Source organism: Oryzias latipes, chromosome 15 (genome assembly GCF_053564925.1).
Source record: "Oryzias latipes strain Hd-rR chromosome 15, Olatipes_Hd-rR_3.1".
NCBI classification, from domain to species: domain Eukaryota; kingdom Metazoa; phylum Chordata; class Actinopteri; order Beloniformes; family Adrianichthyidae; genus Oryzias; species Oryzias latipes.
The window spans coordinates 1,855,200-1,873,349 of record NC_136251.1 but is presented as its reverse complement, the minus strand read 5'-3'; the positions used below and the strand labels follow the sequence as shown (position 1 = coordinate 1,873,349).

The following is an 18,150-nucleotide window of genomic DNA, read 5'->3' as shown; positions in this document are numbered from 1 at the left end:
TGTGAGTTATTGTACAGGGTTATTGTGTTGAGTATGAAGGATTTCTGGTACAGGGCAGTTTTGAAGTGGAGCTGTCTGAGCCTCCTAGAGAAAGAGCTCCGCTGTTTGTCCAGAACAGGGTGGATAGGATGGTCTGGGTTGTCCATGATGGATAAGAGCTTGTTTAGTGACCTCCTCTACATTACTGCTTCAAATAATTCCAGTTTGCAGCCGATGGCAGAACCCGCCTTCCTGATCACCTTGTTTAGTCTATTGGCGTAACTGACTGCAATGCTGCTTCCTCAGCAGACCAAAGAGGAGAACAAGGTGTTGGAAAAATGTATATAAGTTATCTCATATTTGCTTTCTTGCATTACTTAGCTATATGGGTAATATAACCATGCATGCAGAAGTGTCTGTGTCCAAGTTTGTTTCAAAGGAAGGTGAAGGTGAAACCCTTGGGAGGAGACTGACTACCTTAGCGTCTTCCCAGAATCAGCGTGAAGGCTATGTGTTATCTGTTTCCAGACTGGATTCAAGGGCTTCTCTGTGTCAGTTATCCGTGAGAAAAGACTTTGCAGGTCCAAGTTTCAGCTTCCTTAGGAAGTAGAGTCTACTGCAGGCCTTCTTGTACACAGCAGTGCTGTGGCTCCTCTAGCTCAGTCTGCTGTCGATAGTCACTCCCAGGTATTTATACTCTTCCACCACTTCCACATCCCTGTCCAGGATGCAGAGGGGTTGTAAGACTGTCCCCTTCCTTCTGAAGTTGATCACCATCTCCCTGGTCTTGTCCACGTTGAGCAGCAGGTGATTCTCTCCAGCCCACTCCACAAATCCGTCCACCAGCCTCCTGATGATTCTCACCATGCCTCCACCACCATCCAGGTGTGAGTGAGTTCTCTGCAGCAGATGGATGACAGCATCATCCACCCCCAGGCGAAGGTCCAGAGAAGAGCTCACCAACGGTCTCACCTGAGCCAACACCAGCCTCTCCAGCACCTTCATCACGTGAAGTGAGGGCAACTGGACGGAAATCCCTGGGGTGAGATGAAGATCTCTTGGGTACGGGGACCAGGCAGGAGGACTTCCAAAGGAGGGGCACCCTCTCCAGTCTGAGGCTCGGGTTGAAGAGATGCTGGAGAACCGCAGACAGCTGGTGGGCACAGGTCCTCAGGGTTTGAGGGCTGACGCCATCCGGGCCAGCTGCTTTGTGCTGGTTACGTTTCTCCAGCTGTTTCTTCACCTGGCAGGCTGTTACAGTCAAACAGGGAGGGAGGGGGGTGGTGGTTGGACTGGGGGGAGGGGTGATGGACTGTGGGCCCAGTTGTTTGGTGTAGTAGAGGGGGCTTAAAGGTGAGGAGGTGTGGAGAGTTCATGAGGGGGGAGGTAAGATAACTGAGAGGGAGCAGGAGCTGGGGGAGGTCTGTCTATTCCACTTTATTGTGTTTATGATAGTTATGCAGCTTCCAGGAAGACGTATTTTCCCAATGGATCATTTAACCACATTTCAGCTGACCTTTGTTGCCAGGCAGGGTTAGAGCTAAAGTGGCCTTCACGATCCGTTCTGAAGGACCCGCAATCCCAGACATTAATCTCTTTCAACCAATCAGATTGTGAGTTGGTGTCAGCAGGGCCTTCTAGCAGGCTTAAGGCCTGTTCACACCGGGACGAATTTCGCCGGCGATTTTCGCCGACGTTTAACGCCTCGTGACTAAACAATGGGCACCAATGAGAGTGTGCACACCGACGCGAAAAAATGCCACGCGTCAAAGCGTCAAAAAAAAAAACGAAACCAGCTCTGGAATCCAGAGTTCTTTCAGGATCTCACAAATGATCTTTTCTTTCATAGGGCAGCTTTTGTAGGTAACACGCATGTTTGTCATAATAACATATAATAACATATTTACTAAGGATCATTTCTCTAAAGAAAACCAGGTTTCCCCTTATTTCTGCTAAACGAAACCAGGATGTGAGGTAAAGCCGACTTTAGGAACAGGATCTCACCAGGTAGTTTCTTCTCCTGGCAACTCTCTGATTCGTCCTCCACCTCCTCCTGGATGCTTTTTTGGTCTGACTGAACACTGTCGCTCCGCACCCGCCTTGAACAAACACATACACCTTTAGTCCCCAACTGACCACTTGCTGGGCTTTAGACAACTGGACGGCTGAAGTTACCCTTCTGTTATTGAAACAGTCTGTACCTGAATGTTGGGGGGAGGTATTCTGGCGGCAGCACAGGTGGCAGGGGTAAGCCTGACATGGCCATATCTATAAGATGCATGGCCAAGATGAACTCCTCGGCCGTCAGCTTTCCATCTTGATCGATGTCTGACAGGCTCCTTCAGAGAAAAGACAAAGCTTCAACATTTCTTCACTTTTCCAAACAAAGGGTTTGAATTCTGGGCACTGACCATATGGTGGCCAGCTGACCCTGAGGAAGACTGGACTGCATCAGGATGGTACGAGCCTGTGGGCCTAAAGCACACCAACATACGTTCAAACATGTCAGATTCAAATATAAAGTTAATCTAGAACGTTCTTCTCTCAAAAAGTTATTGCCTTAGTTAAATCTGCCTTTATGGTTTCTATCCTCAGGCTGAAAACATTCTAAACACACACACTAACCACTTCTCACTACAATGCCACTTTCTCTATAGAACACTCTCTGTCATATGTTTCTATTCAGTTTTATAAATACTAATCATTGTCACTTTGTTGTGTCTGAACTTGCAGCGCCAATCCAATGCTGCTGTCATTTCGATGTACTCTGTGCATTAAAATAAAAAAGGGATTTGATTCTGATTCTAATAAACCAGGGGCTGGCAACCTGGGGCACACGTGCCAGAGGGAAAGACAATGGCACGTGGGAGCGTGACAACAATAAGCACTTGATCTCTTGTCTGTTTGTATTTCTCAGATTTGGGGGAAAAAATTGGGTTTGAGTGATCATCCATCTATAGGGTCATAAGGATAGGGCCATTCACACATCGCTGTTACTGTGACCCCCCACCTATAGAATTATTGACACTTTTCCATGTCAGCCTTTATGATACGCACCTTGGAAAAAAAAATAAGTTTCCCACACTGAAATGAAAATGTAATAATGACTGTGTATTTAGAAAATGAGATGACAGGTGGGGTGAAATGAGCGATTGTCTGCGGATGGAATGTGAGCACGTGCTTAAGTGGAAAGTGCACAAATCTGATCCAAGAGCTGTTGCAGCGGCTGACATTTATCAATATATGTTTTTGGTTTTCACAAACTGTTGCTGGTATTTTGGCCCAATCCTCCATGCAGATCTCCTCTACAGCAGTGATGTTATGGGGCTGCCGTTGGGCAACAGAGGACTTTCACCTCCCTCCAAAGATTTTCTATGGGGTTGATTTCTGGAGACTAGTTAGGCCACTCCAGGACCTTGAAATGTATCTTATGAAGCCACTCCTTCGTTACCCAGGCAACGTGTGTTTGGGCTCGTTGTCATGCTGAAAGACCTAGCCACGTTTCATCTTCAATGTCCTTGCTGATGGAAGGAGGTTTTCACTCAAAATCTGACCTTACATGGCCCAATTCATTCTTTCCTTTACCTGGATCAGTCATCCCGGTCTCTTTGGTGAAAAAATCCCAAATCATGATGCTTCCCCCCACATGCTTTACAGTAGCTATGGTGTTCTCTGGATGCAGCTCAGCATCTTTTCTCCTCCAAAAGCGATGAGTAGAGTTCTCACCCAAAAGTTCTATTTTGGTTTCATGTGACCATAGGACATTCTCCCAATCCTCTTCTGGATCATCTAAATGCTCTCTAGCAGACTGTAGACCAGGGGTCGGGAACCTATGGCTCGCGAGCCATATATGGCTCTTTTGTTGATCACGTGGCTCGCAGACAAATCTTTAATTATACTTTTTTTTTTTTTCATTAGACCAGTCCTTCTCGGGCGCGATGCGATGCCAGAGGCGCGCAGTAGTAGTGGTGCATGGAGAAAAAAATCTGCGCCAGCACTATCAGTTTACTATTATCTATTATTTCACAGAGTTTGTACCAGCCGGAAACCTGTGAATTGCCGTGCCTAAAACTGCGCGCTCCCGTCTCTGAGAAAGAGCGCGCAGTTGCGGGGACGGGATGTGTGAGGAAGAAAGCAGAGGGTGGGGGTGAGGGGTTGTGGGGACCGGCAGCAGGTGAACCGCGCAGGGATTGTAAAAACGTAAAACCCGCTGCCCGTCACTCACTGCAGCGTGTGAGTGTGTGTTTGGCTCTGTATCTGCATGTGAGCAGTCTTTGTCACATCTACAGAACAGTCCGACCTACGATCACATTTAAAGTCTCAACGCCTGCATGAAGCAGAAACTCACCATGTATAATCAACCAGACTACTAGACCATCAGCAGAACTACCACGAGAAATACTCATCATTTATTAGCAACAGCATAACGATGTTATTAAAAAGAATCCACAGACTTATTGTACTTTAAAAATGTTGAAATTAAATCAAATGCACACATTCACTTGTATATTTAGTTTTAAACATATTGTCGCGGACTGGGTTGGATGGCTGTAGGGCCAGGTTAAAAGTTCTGGAGTTCATTGAACGCATCAAACAGAGATCTGATTGGCTCTCAGTTCTGTCAGAATAAAGAACTTTAAAAGAGGTTAAGACTCCGTGCCTCAGTGTGGGAAGGGGACACTACATTATTGTATGACTTTTTCGAAATTACATTTCAAAATATGTGGCGTTTATGGCTCTCTTGGCCAAAAAGGTTCCCGACCCCTGCTGTAGACGGTTCTGCACATGTACTGGCTTTAGTAGGGGGACACGTCTGGCACTGCAGGGTTTGAGTCCCAGCTCTCGGCAGGTCATTCACTAGGTCCTCCCGTGTGGTTCTGGGACTTTTGCTCACCATTCTTGTGATCATTTTGACCCCACAGGGTGAGATCTTGGGGGGAGCCCCAGATGGAGGGAGATAATCAGTGGTCTTCCATTTCCTAATAATTGCTCCCACAGTTGATTTCTTCACATCAAGCTGCTTATCTGTTGCAGTATCAGTCTTCCAGCCTGGTGCAGGTCAACAATTTGGTTTCTGGTGTCCTTAGACAGCTCTCTGGCCCTGGCCATAGAAGAGTTTGGAGTGTGACTGTTTGAGGTTGTGAACAGGTGTCTATACATTCCCAAAAATAGTATGACTTGGAAAAACAAGATCTGCTTTAGATTTGTTCAATTAAGAAATAATTAGAATTCTTCCTACAACATATATTAAAGTCAGAGGGGAAAAGAAGCTAAAGTGACTATATCGGATGTCCCTCAATATATGGAAGAAAGCAATGATTACTTCATGTTTGAACCTGTAGAGAGAATTTACATGAGAAATCACAATTCATTTTTTATTACACCAAACATATCAAGCAAGCATTATAACAAATCAGATGAAGCTCAGTGTTGGTTTGAATGTGGAAATAGAACAGCAGGACCTTTTCACATCCTTTGGAGATGTGAAAAGATAAGATCCTAAAGCTCATAGGTGATTAGAACAACCATCAATATAACTGGATATAACTTGACTAGAGTACCAAAGGACTGTACTGTAATTTATCTGGGCAACTAAACTCAGAAGTTTGGACACACCTTCTCATTCAAAGAGCTTTCTTTATTTTCATGATTATGAAAATCTTAGAGTCACACTGAAGGCATCAAAACTGTGAATTAACTCATGTGGAATTATATACATAACAAAAAAGTGTGAAACAACTGAAAATATGTCATATTGTAGGTTCTTCATAGTAGCCACCTTTTGCTTTGATTACTGCTTTGGACACTCTTGACATTCTCTTGATGAGCTTCCAGAGGTAGTCACCTGAAATGGTCTTCCAACAGTCTTGAAGGAGTTCCCAGAATGCTTAGCATTTGTTGGCCCTTTTGCCTTCACTCTGCGGTCCAGCTCTCCCCAAACCATCTTGATTGGGTTCAGGTCAGGTGACTGTGGAGGCCAGGTCATCTGGTGCAGCCCCCCATCACTCTCCTTCTTGGTCAAATAGCCCTTCCACAGCCTGGAGGTGTGTTTGGGGTCATTGTCCTGCTGAAAAATAACTGATGGTCCAACTAAACGCAAACCGGATGGAATAGCATGCTGCTGCAGGATGCTGTGGTAGCCATGCTGGTTCAGTATGCCTTTAATCTGGAATAAATCCCCAACAGTGTCACCAGCAAAGCACCCCCTCACCATCACACCTCCTCCTCCATGCTTCACGGTGGGAACCAGGCATGTAGAGTCCATCCCTTTACCTTTTCTGCGTCGCACAAAGACACGGTGGTTGGAACCAAAAATCTCCAATTTGGACTCATCAGACCAAAGCCCAGATTTCCACTGGTCTGATGTCCATTCCTGGTGTTCTTTAGCCCAAACAAGTCTCTTCTGCTTGTTGCCTTTCTTTAGCAGTGGTTTCCTAGCAGATATTCTAGCATGTAGGCCTGATTCACACAGTCTCCTTTGAACAGTTGTTGTAGAGATGCTAGAACTCTGTGTGCCATTGACCTGCTCTCTAACAGTCTATTCAGTAGGACTATCAGCTGTGTATCCACCTGAATTCTGCACAACACAACTGATGGTCCCAACCCCATTTATAAGGCAAGAAATCCCACTTATTAAACCTGACAGGACACACCTGTGAAGTGAAAAACATTTCAGGTGACTACCTCTAGAAGCTCTTCAAGAGAATGTCAAGAGTGTGCAAAGCAGTAATCAAAGCAAAAGGTGGCTACTATGAAGAACCTACAATATGACATATTTGGTTGAATGCTGTAAAGCATTCAACCCTTTGTTTTCCTCTTATGCTATCTTCCGCTGTTTTTCGGCACTTAACTTCTTCTACAATTTTTAACCTATTTTAACCATTCAACTTTTAAAATGTTCAGCTCTTTCAACTTATTTATGCTATGACTTTTGGTTTTTCAAATCCTTCAACTTTTTAAGATATTCCAGGTTTTCCGGGAATTTTTGCCCTATTAAAATACATTGGGAAGTTATGGTACAAGAGGTTGCCGGTTCGACACCCGGTTCGGACACCTCAAAAATGTTTCATCCATTCAACTATTAAAATTTTCAACTCTTTCAACTTATTCCAGCTATGACTTTTGGCCCTTGAAATCCTTCAACTTTTCAAGATATTCCAGGATTTTCCAGGATTTTCCAAGATTTTTGCTCCATTAAAATACATGGAGAATCCTTGAAACCCTTGTTTTTTTCAACCATTGTAACTTCAACATGCCTTTAGCTAAAAACACCGTTCAAACATTAAACTGCTCATAAGACTTTGTATTTCAATATAAGTTTTGAAATTATTATGGGATGGCAACACCAACTACGGTTTTGCGGCCATTTTCTGCCTAAATGTGAGGCGAATTTAAACTTCCGTTTTTACCTATTTTAACCATTTTACTGTTGCAATGTTAAGAACCTTTCAGCTTAATCCTTTCAGCTATTACTTTTGCAATAAACTTCATCCATGGCTGGAACTGAACATATTAAAATTCACTGGATCTGGACCTATAAGGAATGTGGGCGTGATTAGCAAACAAACTTCGTTGCTAAGGACGTCCAAAGGTTTACTTTTCCCGATTTGTCTGAAACTGACGTTGATTTGTTCGTCATCCCCAGGCGACCCACACGTAAAATGGTTGCTATGGAGATAAAATTAATAGAAAACCCGCCATTTTGAAAAAAGTGGATTTTCTATCAACGTAGAATATGTAGCTTTTACCAATATGATTCTCTCAAACAATGTGTTTTTTTGAGTCAGTTGATGATGCTGATACTAGCACTTTTAGCCATTTTAGTATCATCTTCAACTTTTCAACAGTACATCCATTTTTTTCAACAATTTCAGCTTTCATGCTTAACTCCGTCTACAAATTTTGACCTGTTTCGGTCATTCTACTTTTACAATGTTCACCTATGACTTTTGGTCCTTTAACTTTTCAAAATATTCCAAGATTTTCCAGGACAGTTCAGCCATTTTTTCAACAATTTCAGCTTTCATGCTTAACTCCTTCTACAATAGTTGACCCATTTTAGACATTCTACTTTTACAATGTTAAGCTTTTTCCTCATATCTCTGCTTTCATTCAGCAATACAGCATTCAACCCTGCATTTTCTTCTGGACAAAATGCAGCTCCTTCTAGTTTCAGTTGTTTCACACTTTGTTGTTATGTATATAATTCCACATGTGTTTATTCATAGTTTTGATGCCTTCAGTGTGAATCTACAATTTTCATAGTCATGAAAATAAAGAAAACTCTTTGAATGAGAAAGTGTGTCCAAACCTTTGGTCTGTACTGTACAATACTCTAAAAAATAACCAATGTTTAATTACATTCATCTTCTAAACCAGTTTTGTCCCCTTTCAAGGTCACGGGGCTGCTAGAGTCTATCCTGGCCACTCGTGGGCGGGGGCAGGGGCCATCCTGGACAGGTCGCCATTCGCAGGGGGAATACATGCTAACTCGACACAGAAAGGTTCTGTTTCAGGGCCCCCAGCCGGGACTTGAATCTGGGGCCTTCTTGGTGTGAGGCAAGAGCGCTAACCACTGCACTACATAAATCAACAATAGTGTTTCTTTGTTCATTCACCAAACATATGGGGGTTTATAGGTGTGTATATGAACGCAAATATTGTGTTAATGTCAATTCTGGATGCTCATGGGTTGTGGTCTGCTTATTCTGTAATTGTTATTGTTAAATAAAAAACAAATAAAATTTTAATTTAAAAAAAATTACAGCTTTAGACATTTCAGCATCAAGCATGTCAGCTTCAGAAACATCAGCTCTGGTCATACCAGCTTCAGACACGTTAGTGTTGCACACATCATCTTAAAAATAGCTTGTGGTCTTCAGACACATACAGACAAGTCTACCTAAGACAGATAAGATAATCCTTTATTTGTTCCACCATAGGTAAATTCTAATGTTTAGTTAGCTAGATTAGTTCAGACATGTCAATTGCCAGAGCTGTTAGCATCAGAGACACTTGTTTTAGTAACATTATGCTTCACACATGTATGCTTCAGTAATGTTTGCTTAAGATATGCATCCTTCAGACTAGGGCTGAGTATCGCAATTAATTTCCAAAATAGATTCAATTCTATTCACCAGAGCCTGGATCAATTTGATTCACGATTTTTTTGATTCTTCCGATCCACTCAATTAGATTTGATTTAATTATATTTTGAATGTACACGGTGTATACATTTAGACATATTTGTATAGAAATACATTAATAATCTATGTATGTTTTGAAGATATTCATATTAATCTACACCAAACAGTGTTACATGATTTCTCAAACAGAGGAGCTCCAGCTAATATGTCCAGATCATTTACATTGTAAAGGCTCTAAATTGGCTTATAATACAAAATAAATGTTCTTTCTCTCCTGGAGGGCATTTCAGTTTGGCCACTAGGTGGAGCTCATGCTTAGCATTACACTTTCCTAAAAGAGTTTGGAAAAGTCATGCCTGTGAGTTTATACAGCTGTTCATTTAGTCAGCCATGTATGTTTAGGTCAACTAAGTTTAGCATTAGCCTTACTTCAGACCCCCCAGCATCAGGCACAAATGATTTATGAAAGTATTCTTTAGAAACACAAGTTTTAGATGTGCGCATTTCCAACAAGTATGCTTTGGAAACACATGCTATAGAATTGTATGCTTAAGTAATGTATGCGTGATAAACATCAGCTTAAGATGGGTATGCTTAACTCATAAGAACCCATAATGACATCAGTGTAACAGAAAAATATCAGAAATAGATACTGTGGTTCGTGGTAAAATACAAATAATTTTCTTTTTAAGAAAAAATGGGTCTGTGTTCTTATGGGTTAAGACATGTCAGCTTTAGACAAAGCAGCAGATACATCGATTTTGGACAAGTATCAAACACATAAGCTTCAGACCTAAACCTCAAAAACATCAGGTGGAAGGAGCTCATGCCTACCTGTAAGGTGTCCGCTCATCATCTTGTCATGAGAGTTAAAAAGCTGCCTGTACTTTAGCCGAGAGGACTGAGGAACGGCCCAGTCAGTGGGGGGCTGAGGGCTGGGGGCAGAACAGAAGGAGGAGGAATAGAAGACGCAATGAAGATTAGACACCAGCTACATCCTATGTCTCTGAAATATTACTATATATTCTAAGAAAAAATAACTTTTGTCATAGTAAAACATGGAAAATGTATTTTATTTTTTTTAACTAAATAAAAAACATTTGTGCCTATTAAATACATGCATTTTTTGTTTGGTTTTAACTTGAGAAGGATTTCAGTGACAGAGGCAGTACTGCTGTAGCCAACAATTCTTTACTCAAGGTCACAATAGAGGCCAGTCCTGTTCAGGACTCCGGTAGAAAGGTGAGACAAAGAGCATACAAAGGTAGAGATGAAAGCCAAAAACTAGAACTGAAAGCAGCTCAGTGGAAAAGTATGTCTGCAAAAAGTAAACAGAATTATCTTTATGTTTAACCTCTTACAGTCCCACTTAGCCCTGCACAGTAAATCGCATATTTATTGTTATCGCAATATCAAGCTGTGCATACGCATATCGCAGAAGACGGAGAAAATCTTAAATTTTTTAAAACAATCTTACGGCAGCCTGAAGTATTTAACCAATCAAATAAATCCAGTCAGTCTGGACCATAATATATATTTGGACAGAGACACATTCTTTCTAATTTAGTTTCTGTACATTACCACAGTGAATTTTAAATAAAACAACTCAGATGCCATTGAAGTGCAGACTTTCAGCTTTTATTCCATGGGTTGAACAAAAAGATTGCATAAAAATGTGAAAAACTAAAGCATTTTTAAATACAATCCCTTCATTTCATGGCCTCATAGGTAATTGGAAAATTGACTTCCATGCTATTGCATGGGCAGGTGTGGGCAATTCCCTTGTTATGTCATCATGAGTGAAGCAGATAAAAGGCCTGGAGTTGATTAGAGGACTCGTGCTGCATTTGGAAGATTTTGCTGTGAACAGACAACATGCAGTCAAAGGAGCTCTCCATGCAGGTGAAAGGAGCCATCATTAAGCTGAGAAAACAGAAAAAAAACGTGCCAGAAATTGCTACAGTATTAGGAGTGGCAAAATCAACAGTGTGGTCCATCCTGAGAAAGAAAGAAAGAAAGAAAGAAAGAAAGAAAGAAAGAAAGAAAGCACTGGTGAACTCAGCAACGCAAAAAGACCTGGACGTCCACGGAAGACAACAGTGGTGGATGATGGCAGAATCATTTCCATGGTGAAGAGGAACCCGTTCACAACAGCCAACCAAGTGAACAACACTCTCCAGGAGGTAGGCGGATCAATATCCAAGTCTACCATCAAAAGAAGACTGCATGAAAGTAGATCCAGAGGGTACACTGCAAGATGCAAGCCACTCATAAGCCTCAAGAATAGGAAGGCTAGATTGGACTTTGCTAAAAAGCATCTTAAAAAGTTCTGGAAAAACATTCTTTGGACAGATAAAACCAAAATCAACCTCTACCAGAATGATGGCAAGAGAAAAGTATGGAGAAGACGTGGAGAAGCTCCTGATCCAAAGCACACTACATCATCAGTAAAACACGGTGGAGGCAGTGTGATGGTCTGGGCGTGCATGGCTGCTAGTGGCACTGGGACACTAGTGTTTATTGATGACGTGACACAGGACAGAAGCAGCCCAATGAATTCTGAGGTGTTCAGAGACAGACTGTCTGCACAGATCCAGGTGAATGCAGCCCTGTCTGCGCAGATCCAGGTGAATGCAGCCAAACTGATTGGATGGCGTTTCATAATCCAGATGGACAACGACCCAAAACATACAGCCAAAGCAACTCAGGAGTTTATTAAAGCAAAGAAGTGGAATATTCTTGAATGGCCAAGTCAGTCACCTGATCTTAACCCAATTGAGCAGCATTTCACTTGTTGAAGACTAAACTTCAGACAGAAAGGCCCACAAACAAACAGCAACTGTTTGCCGCTGCAGTAAAGGCCTGGCAGAGCATTCAGAAGGAGAAAACCAGCATCTGGTGATGTCCATGAGTTCAAGACTTCAGGCTGTCATTGACAACAAAGGCTTTTCAACCAAATATTAGGAATGACCATTTGGTTTACAGTTATTTCATTTGTCCAATTACCTATGAGCCCATGAAATGAAGGGATTGTGTTTAAAAATGCTTTAGTTTTTCACATTTTTATACAATCTTTTTGTTCAACCCATGGAAAAAGCTGAAAGTCTGCACTTCAATGGCATCTGAGTTGTTTTATCTAAAATTCACTGTGGTTAATGTACAGAAACTAAATTAGAAAGAATGTGTCTCTGTCCAAAGATTTATGGTCCTGACTGTTTGCATTTGACCGACCAGATGGAACCCTTTTATGGTAGATGTTTGCCTGCTATGTAGACAAGGGTCAGTTGGAGTATAATTTAATTTATGTCGACTCTTATTCAAATTCAACTGTTGCAGTGAAAAGGAGAGTGAATGTTCTGGTTGTTTTGCTATTTGTTCATGTATCGCAAGTTAAAAACGTCATCACAATATTGATCACTAATATCGCACATTGCGAGTTTTCCTCATATCGTGACGCCCAAATTCCACTCCAACTACATTTTCATCTATTTTCAAAGCGTTCTCAGTGGTCATTTAACTATGATTATGCAGTTCTTAGCTAAAATCAAAAAGCCTGAATCGTTTTTTAAGACATATTTTCTGCAGAGCGGAAGAACTGGCGTTGTTGGCTTGTTTGCGTTAGGTCTGTTAAGAACTACTAAGTCCCACATTAATGATGTCACAGCAGCACCGCGGCGGATGTCGTGTACACAGTGGTACACAAACACCAAGACGTGCACTGGGAGCAACGTGAGAGCCCTTTTCCAGGTGAGTTCAAATGAAACGCTCATGCAAGTAAGCAGTTGAGCCTTTGTTTTTTATATTTGAGAACATGACAATAGTTATGCATTTTTTTTAAAACTAACACGATTTAAAAAAAATAACACGCTAACTTGTCTGTAATTAATCGTGATCAATGCAATAATGTGACACTCTTACTTGTAATATGAAAAAAAGTGGCTTTATTTCCATCAATTACCCTTTTAAAATAACAGAAAACAAAAAAATGCTCTGTGCAAATATTTTGGCAACCTGCAGAATTGATATCATTTACTGCCCCCTTTAGTAAAGCAGAGACTTGGCAATGTCATGGATTGTTCCCAATCATCGTTTCCAAAGACCAAGTGATTTCAATCTCAAAGATTTGAAATAATCTGAGTCATCCGACCTTTGCCCCAATGGTTCCTTCCAAGCAGTTGTCTAGAACAGTGAAACCAAAATGATATGAAGTTCACAAAGCAGGAGAAGGCTAGAAGAAGATAGCAAAGCCTTTTCAGATACCAGGTGGATACCTGCTGGATCTGTTAGCTGAAAAGGCTAATCCTGATAGCTTGCTCAGATATTAGCAACACTCCAAATTAGACTAGAAAACCTCAGTAAATGCCAGTAGTTGCCTAGAGCAACTGCCACACTACTAGCCAAATGAGCTAGCACAATGCTAATATAACAGCTAAATGTCAAATAAACTAAAACAAACGGTTAAAGAAGTAAGTTAAGCTCAATATGCTAGAATGATGCTAATACAAAGGCTTATTGCTAATTTGTGTGAATCACCTCATCCAAACTGAATTCAGGTCAGACGTGTGTAATTAGGTGGATTTGTAATGAATTTACAGCAAACGGTGGAAAGAAAATGCTCTTTTACAGTTTCAGAAGCCAGAAGATGCGTGTGCAGATGGAGGGTTCCAAAGCTGTCATGGAAACGAGCAGGCAGACGGAGACACGTCCTTGCTCCCCTTAAAAAAGTAGATTTGCACTTTGCTTGAACTAAAGGTTGAATCTTTTAACCATTTTCCTCAGAGTAAAGGTTATATGCTCAGGTACACAGCAGTAATCACAAGATAAAAACAAGCTTCTTCCAAGAATTTTTGTCCACCAAAAACGCATTGGGGTCAGTGAGAGAACTCATAATCCGTTGCTGATATTTGGGGCCGCTGTAAGAAAAATACATGCCTCAGGATTTTCAGAGTTAAGTTGTCTAAAAGCCAGGAAAAATACCTACGTTTTGATGTAAAACCTGTTTTTTGTGAGGGAAATGATGCCTGAGATTTGGCTAAATGAATCAACTAAAGGTCTCTGTTCTTCTCACTCTCCTCCAGTCTGCTGCCTGAAAGTCATCTTTAGCAACTGAAAGTCATTTCACATGGACACTCATTCATGACAGAGAACGGACTCAAAGATACAAGACCTGAGAGTCTTGGCTGGCTACAAAAAGTCTTCACATTTCTTCTTCCTATACTTCCCAGGGGCAGCAGTACAAGGTACTAATTCTGCAGTGTACCCAAACTTTTGCACACACCATTATTTTGTTTTCTGTTATTTTGAAAGGGAAAAATGATGGAAATAAAATCTAATTTACAAGAATGTCTCATCTTTCCATCTTTCCTTGGCTCCTTTAAGGACAATAATAAACATTTTTACCTGGGGGCCCAAACTTTTGATCCTCACTGTGCTTCATAAAGTTTTGGTTTTACCGTTTCTGAGCTCTCTGTCAATTCTTGGTCTTAAGGATCAGAAAAAGTGTATTTGGGACAACAATGAATACGCCTTTTATTTACTGTCTGACACGTAAAGCTGCATTCCTATCGCACCACCCAAAATGTGCTGCTGCCAGGCCGATGTGCCACGCCTGACGCCCAAAACGCGCTGCAGAACCTCTGCACATTGACTTGACATTGAAACAGGACGCCGCTGACGCGTCAGAAAACCAGTAAGGGTAAGATTCGGGCAGAAATGGTATACTTCTTCTTCTTCTTCTTCATTACCTACCTAGCAGTGTCCAGCGACGAGCCTTTCTGCAGCTTGGAGCTGGAGCGGTTAAATGAGGTTGGAGCTGAAGTTCAAAGTGAATGTTATTTCAGGTGAATATCCAAGCTTTAAACAATCAAAAATAACAAAGGATTATTGTCATTATAACCAAATTACCATAGATTTAGAAGCTATAGATAAGTATGAACAAACTAGTTTTAACTAAATCCCATTTGCTGAGAACGAATTCTGCTTGAAGTTGAACATTTTAAAAATCTTCAACTAAAAAAAGAAAACTGAACATAGAAAAGATTTTTTTTAAATAAAAATGCATTAGAAAGGGGCAACATTGAAAATTCTGGATCAGATCTACCCGACCCTAAATGTGTTGTTTTACAGACGTAGATCATTTCACCCTGGAAACACTGCAAGTTAAGACAGAATTAAGAGAAAAAGACCATTTTAAACGAAAATTCAGATCAGAATGTTTTCACGCAGTCATTTCCAAACCGAACTGAAGGAATGTGTCCTACTTTAAAAGGTTAGAAACAACACTAACAGGTTACAACAATTAAAGGTACAAAGTATAAATAAGTGTCGTAAAAACCAAAAAACTGTAAAACACACCAGCAGAGCAGAGTTCCATGCTGGGTCAAAGGCCTGGCTATAAAATAGTCATAATGGGCATGTGTTGTGCTTTCAAGAACGCGATCTACATGGTTTCATGACGTTACACCGGACAAGAAGGGAAGATCTTCTTCTTTTCTTTTTCTACCGTTTAGTAGCACTCGTCTGCCACCTACAGTTCCAAGAGGCTTGGTGCGAAACGTCAAAGCAGTACAAATCTTCTGAATCTTGTAAATCTCCAATTATAGGAAAGACTTGGTGTCATATAAGTCTGGCCGGGCACAAACCACAATTATAATTTGTCTTTAATGATCACTTTTTAACTGGTTGGCACTTCTGTCAACATCTTATACGCCACTACCATCCAACGAATTACTGCCTGGTTTGCACCTTGCAGAGAGTCCATATGGGTTATTAAGGAGACTTTTGAGACCCTAATGTTCTGGTATGGACCGAAAAATTATCTGACACAAGCTTCTGAGGAGTTGAAGACCATTTCTTTGTATTTAGACGTGTATTATCCCCTTTAAGAGCAGTGGGGGGTTCACAGGGGGTCACTGAAGAAATGGTTGCGGAGACTTTGCTTTTGCAAAGCTAAGAGTTTACCTGGGAGGGAAAAGCCTGAGAGTGGTGGCATCAGGGCTGTGGGGGGAGCGCCATTTGCAATGGGCTGTGGAAGAGGTGGGGGTGCAGTTGAGACGAGAGGGGGGGACACTCCCAAAGGAAGAGGGGGTAAAGGGAGAGGCGGTAGAGGGGCTGGAATGGGAGTTGGGATTGGTGCCATTGGGGGCATCCCTGAAAAAACAAAAACACTTCAATAACCACATCACCAGGAGTAATCAGATTACTGTAATAATCAGATGTCTGATCCTAAAGACCTGGTTTAGTTTCAGGATCAGATTCCTGATCAGACTCAAACACTTTGCTTTGAAAATCTACTTATTCTTTTTTATCTCCTCCTTATATACAAAAGAACCAAAGGAGTCTTTATCATCATCATCAGCCTCCTCATCATCAAACCATCAACACGCAGCTAAACACAACACTATTATCAGCACAGTTGGAAAGACTCTTAGGGGTGAAGGAGCACTCACCAAAGGTGGTCTGGGGGGGTAAAGGCAGCAGAGGCTGTTTCATGCTAGGAGGAAGAGCTGAGGGCAGAGGGTGACCCTGGAGCTTCAATTTAATGAGCTTCATAGCAATGGAGAACTCGTGGATGTCCATGCGGCCGTCACTGTTCATGTCAGCCAGAGCCCTGCAGAGGAACAGAAAGTGAGAGCCAGTCCCTTCTTCATCATATCGGCAACATTTAAGGATTTAAGACTGGTTCCTGCTCTGCTGGAGAAAGATTTTTGTTCTTCCGTGCTAAATTGACTGAACAGAGAATATTTACCATTCCTCAATGCATTTATATGATAGTAAGAAAAACTACCCTGTCCAACTTATTACTCTTTGTCAAACCAGAACTGAGGTGTTCCTCACAGTTCTTCAGTATAGCCTGCGACAGCAAACAGTACAAAAGGTGATGATGTGGGTTCTGACAGAGCAATGGAAGCAGAAATCTGCTTCTGGCCTCTTTTTCTTCTAGAGCACATGTGTATAACTCAAGGCCCGCGGGCCAAATGTGGCCCGCCATGTCATTTTATGTGGCCCGCGAGTAGGGCTGTGACGATGACCTCATCACCGCACTTTTTTTTTTTTTTTTTGAAAGTTCAGCATAATGGTGGGTGATTGGAACTATAATAAACACCTTCATCTTTGCTGATAATTTCCTTTTTCTGCTAGTCCTGTGGTCAGACTTTCCTTCTTTCTTTCCGACTGTTCTCTCCTTCTCTCCCACCGCGCCTGTCACTGTCTCTCGTCACGCGCTCTCAGTGCCTCCGCTGCACGCCGCTCCCTTACACACGCAGGCACGCGCTTTCAGAAGCACACATCCTCATTCTACAACAGAAGTTTCCGTTTCGCGAGGAAATACGACAAATTTACTGTGTTCTAATGATTAATTTCCATTGTATTTATTTTCCGTTACAAGCTGTGTGCGTTCTTAAGTGTGCGACACGATCGCCCGCCGGAGGATTTTGTGTTGGGGGGGGGGGGGGGGGGGTGTATTACTGTTCTCAGTCACCCTGTAACACCAAACATGAGCGCACACTGTTAGATTTCCATGAAAATCACTACATGTTTGGTTTGGAAAATATTTTGTGCAGCGCAACGTTACGTGTCTGTATAAACAAAGGCGGAGCCTCCTGCCCCGCGTTCTTCATGGGTGTCAGGCTTCACGGCTACCAGAAAGGTGACAGTGTCTGCAGTCTGTTTATTACTGGTATATATATAATATTCTGAGAAGATGTCTCGAGAGCATAAAAGTTTTTAATTTCTTAAAATAAAAATTGGTGTGTATTTATTCATATCTTGGGGGAATTGAAATTGAAATATCGGATTTGGCAACTAAACATTAGGACTTAAACACTGTCCACATAACCTATCCTGACAGAATCAAATGGAAAGGATTTATGCTGAGTAACAAGAAAACATACGTTTTCTACGCAACTGTAATTGTCACTTTAAAAAGTTAGAATAAATCAATGAATAAATGAGTTATTTAACATTGAGGAGTAGTTACAGTTATTTTTCATTACATTTAGTTTGAGGTATATATTATATCTGGCCC

General features: G+C 41.6%; 1 protein-coding gene across 2 annotated transcripts in view; it reads right to left on the bottom strand.

Annotated features, from left to right (window-relative positions):
- The window catches only part of itsn1 (intersectin 1 (SH3 domain protein)), a 116,095-nt gene that overhangs the window by 76,733 nt on the left and 21,212 nt on the right, over positions 1-18,150 (bottom strand). For both annotated transcript variants that reach the window (XM_023963057.2, XM_023963058.2), the window contains exons 5-11: positions 16,574-16,734; positions 16,086-16,274; positions 14,874-14,937; positions 9,960-10,060; positions 2,391-2,454; positions 2,181-2,318; positions 1,984-2,078 (exon numbers count right to left, since the gene is read on the bottom strand). In XM_023963057.2, coding sequence (XP_023818825.1) covers positions 1,984-2,078; positions 2,181-2,318; positions 2,391-2,454; positions 9,960-10,060; positions 14,874-14,937; positions 16,086-16,274; positions 16,574-16,734 — 812 coding nt within the window. The remainder of the gene's footprint in view (positions 1-1,983; positions 2,079-2,180; positions 2,319-2,390; positions 2,455-9,959; positions 10,061-14,873; positions 14,938-16,085; positions 16,275-16,573; positions 16,735-18,150) is intronic.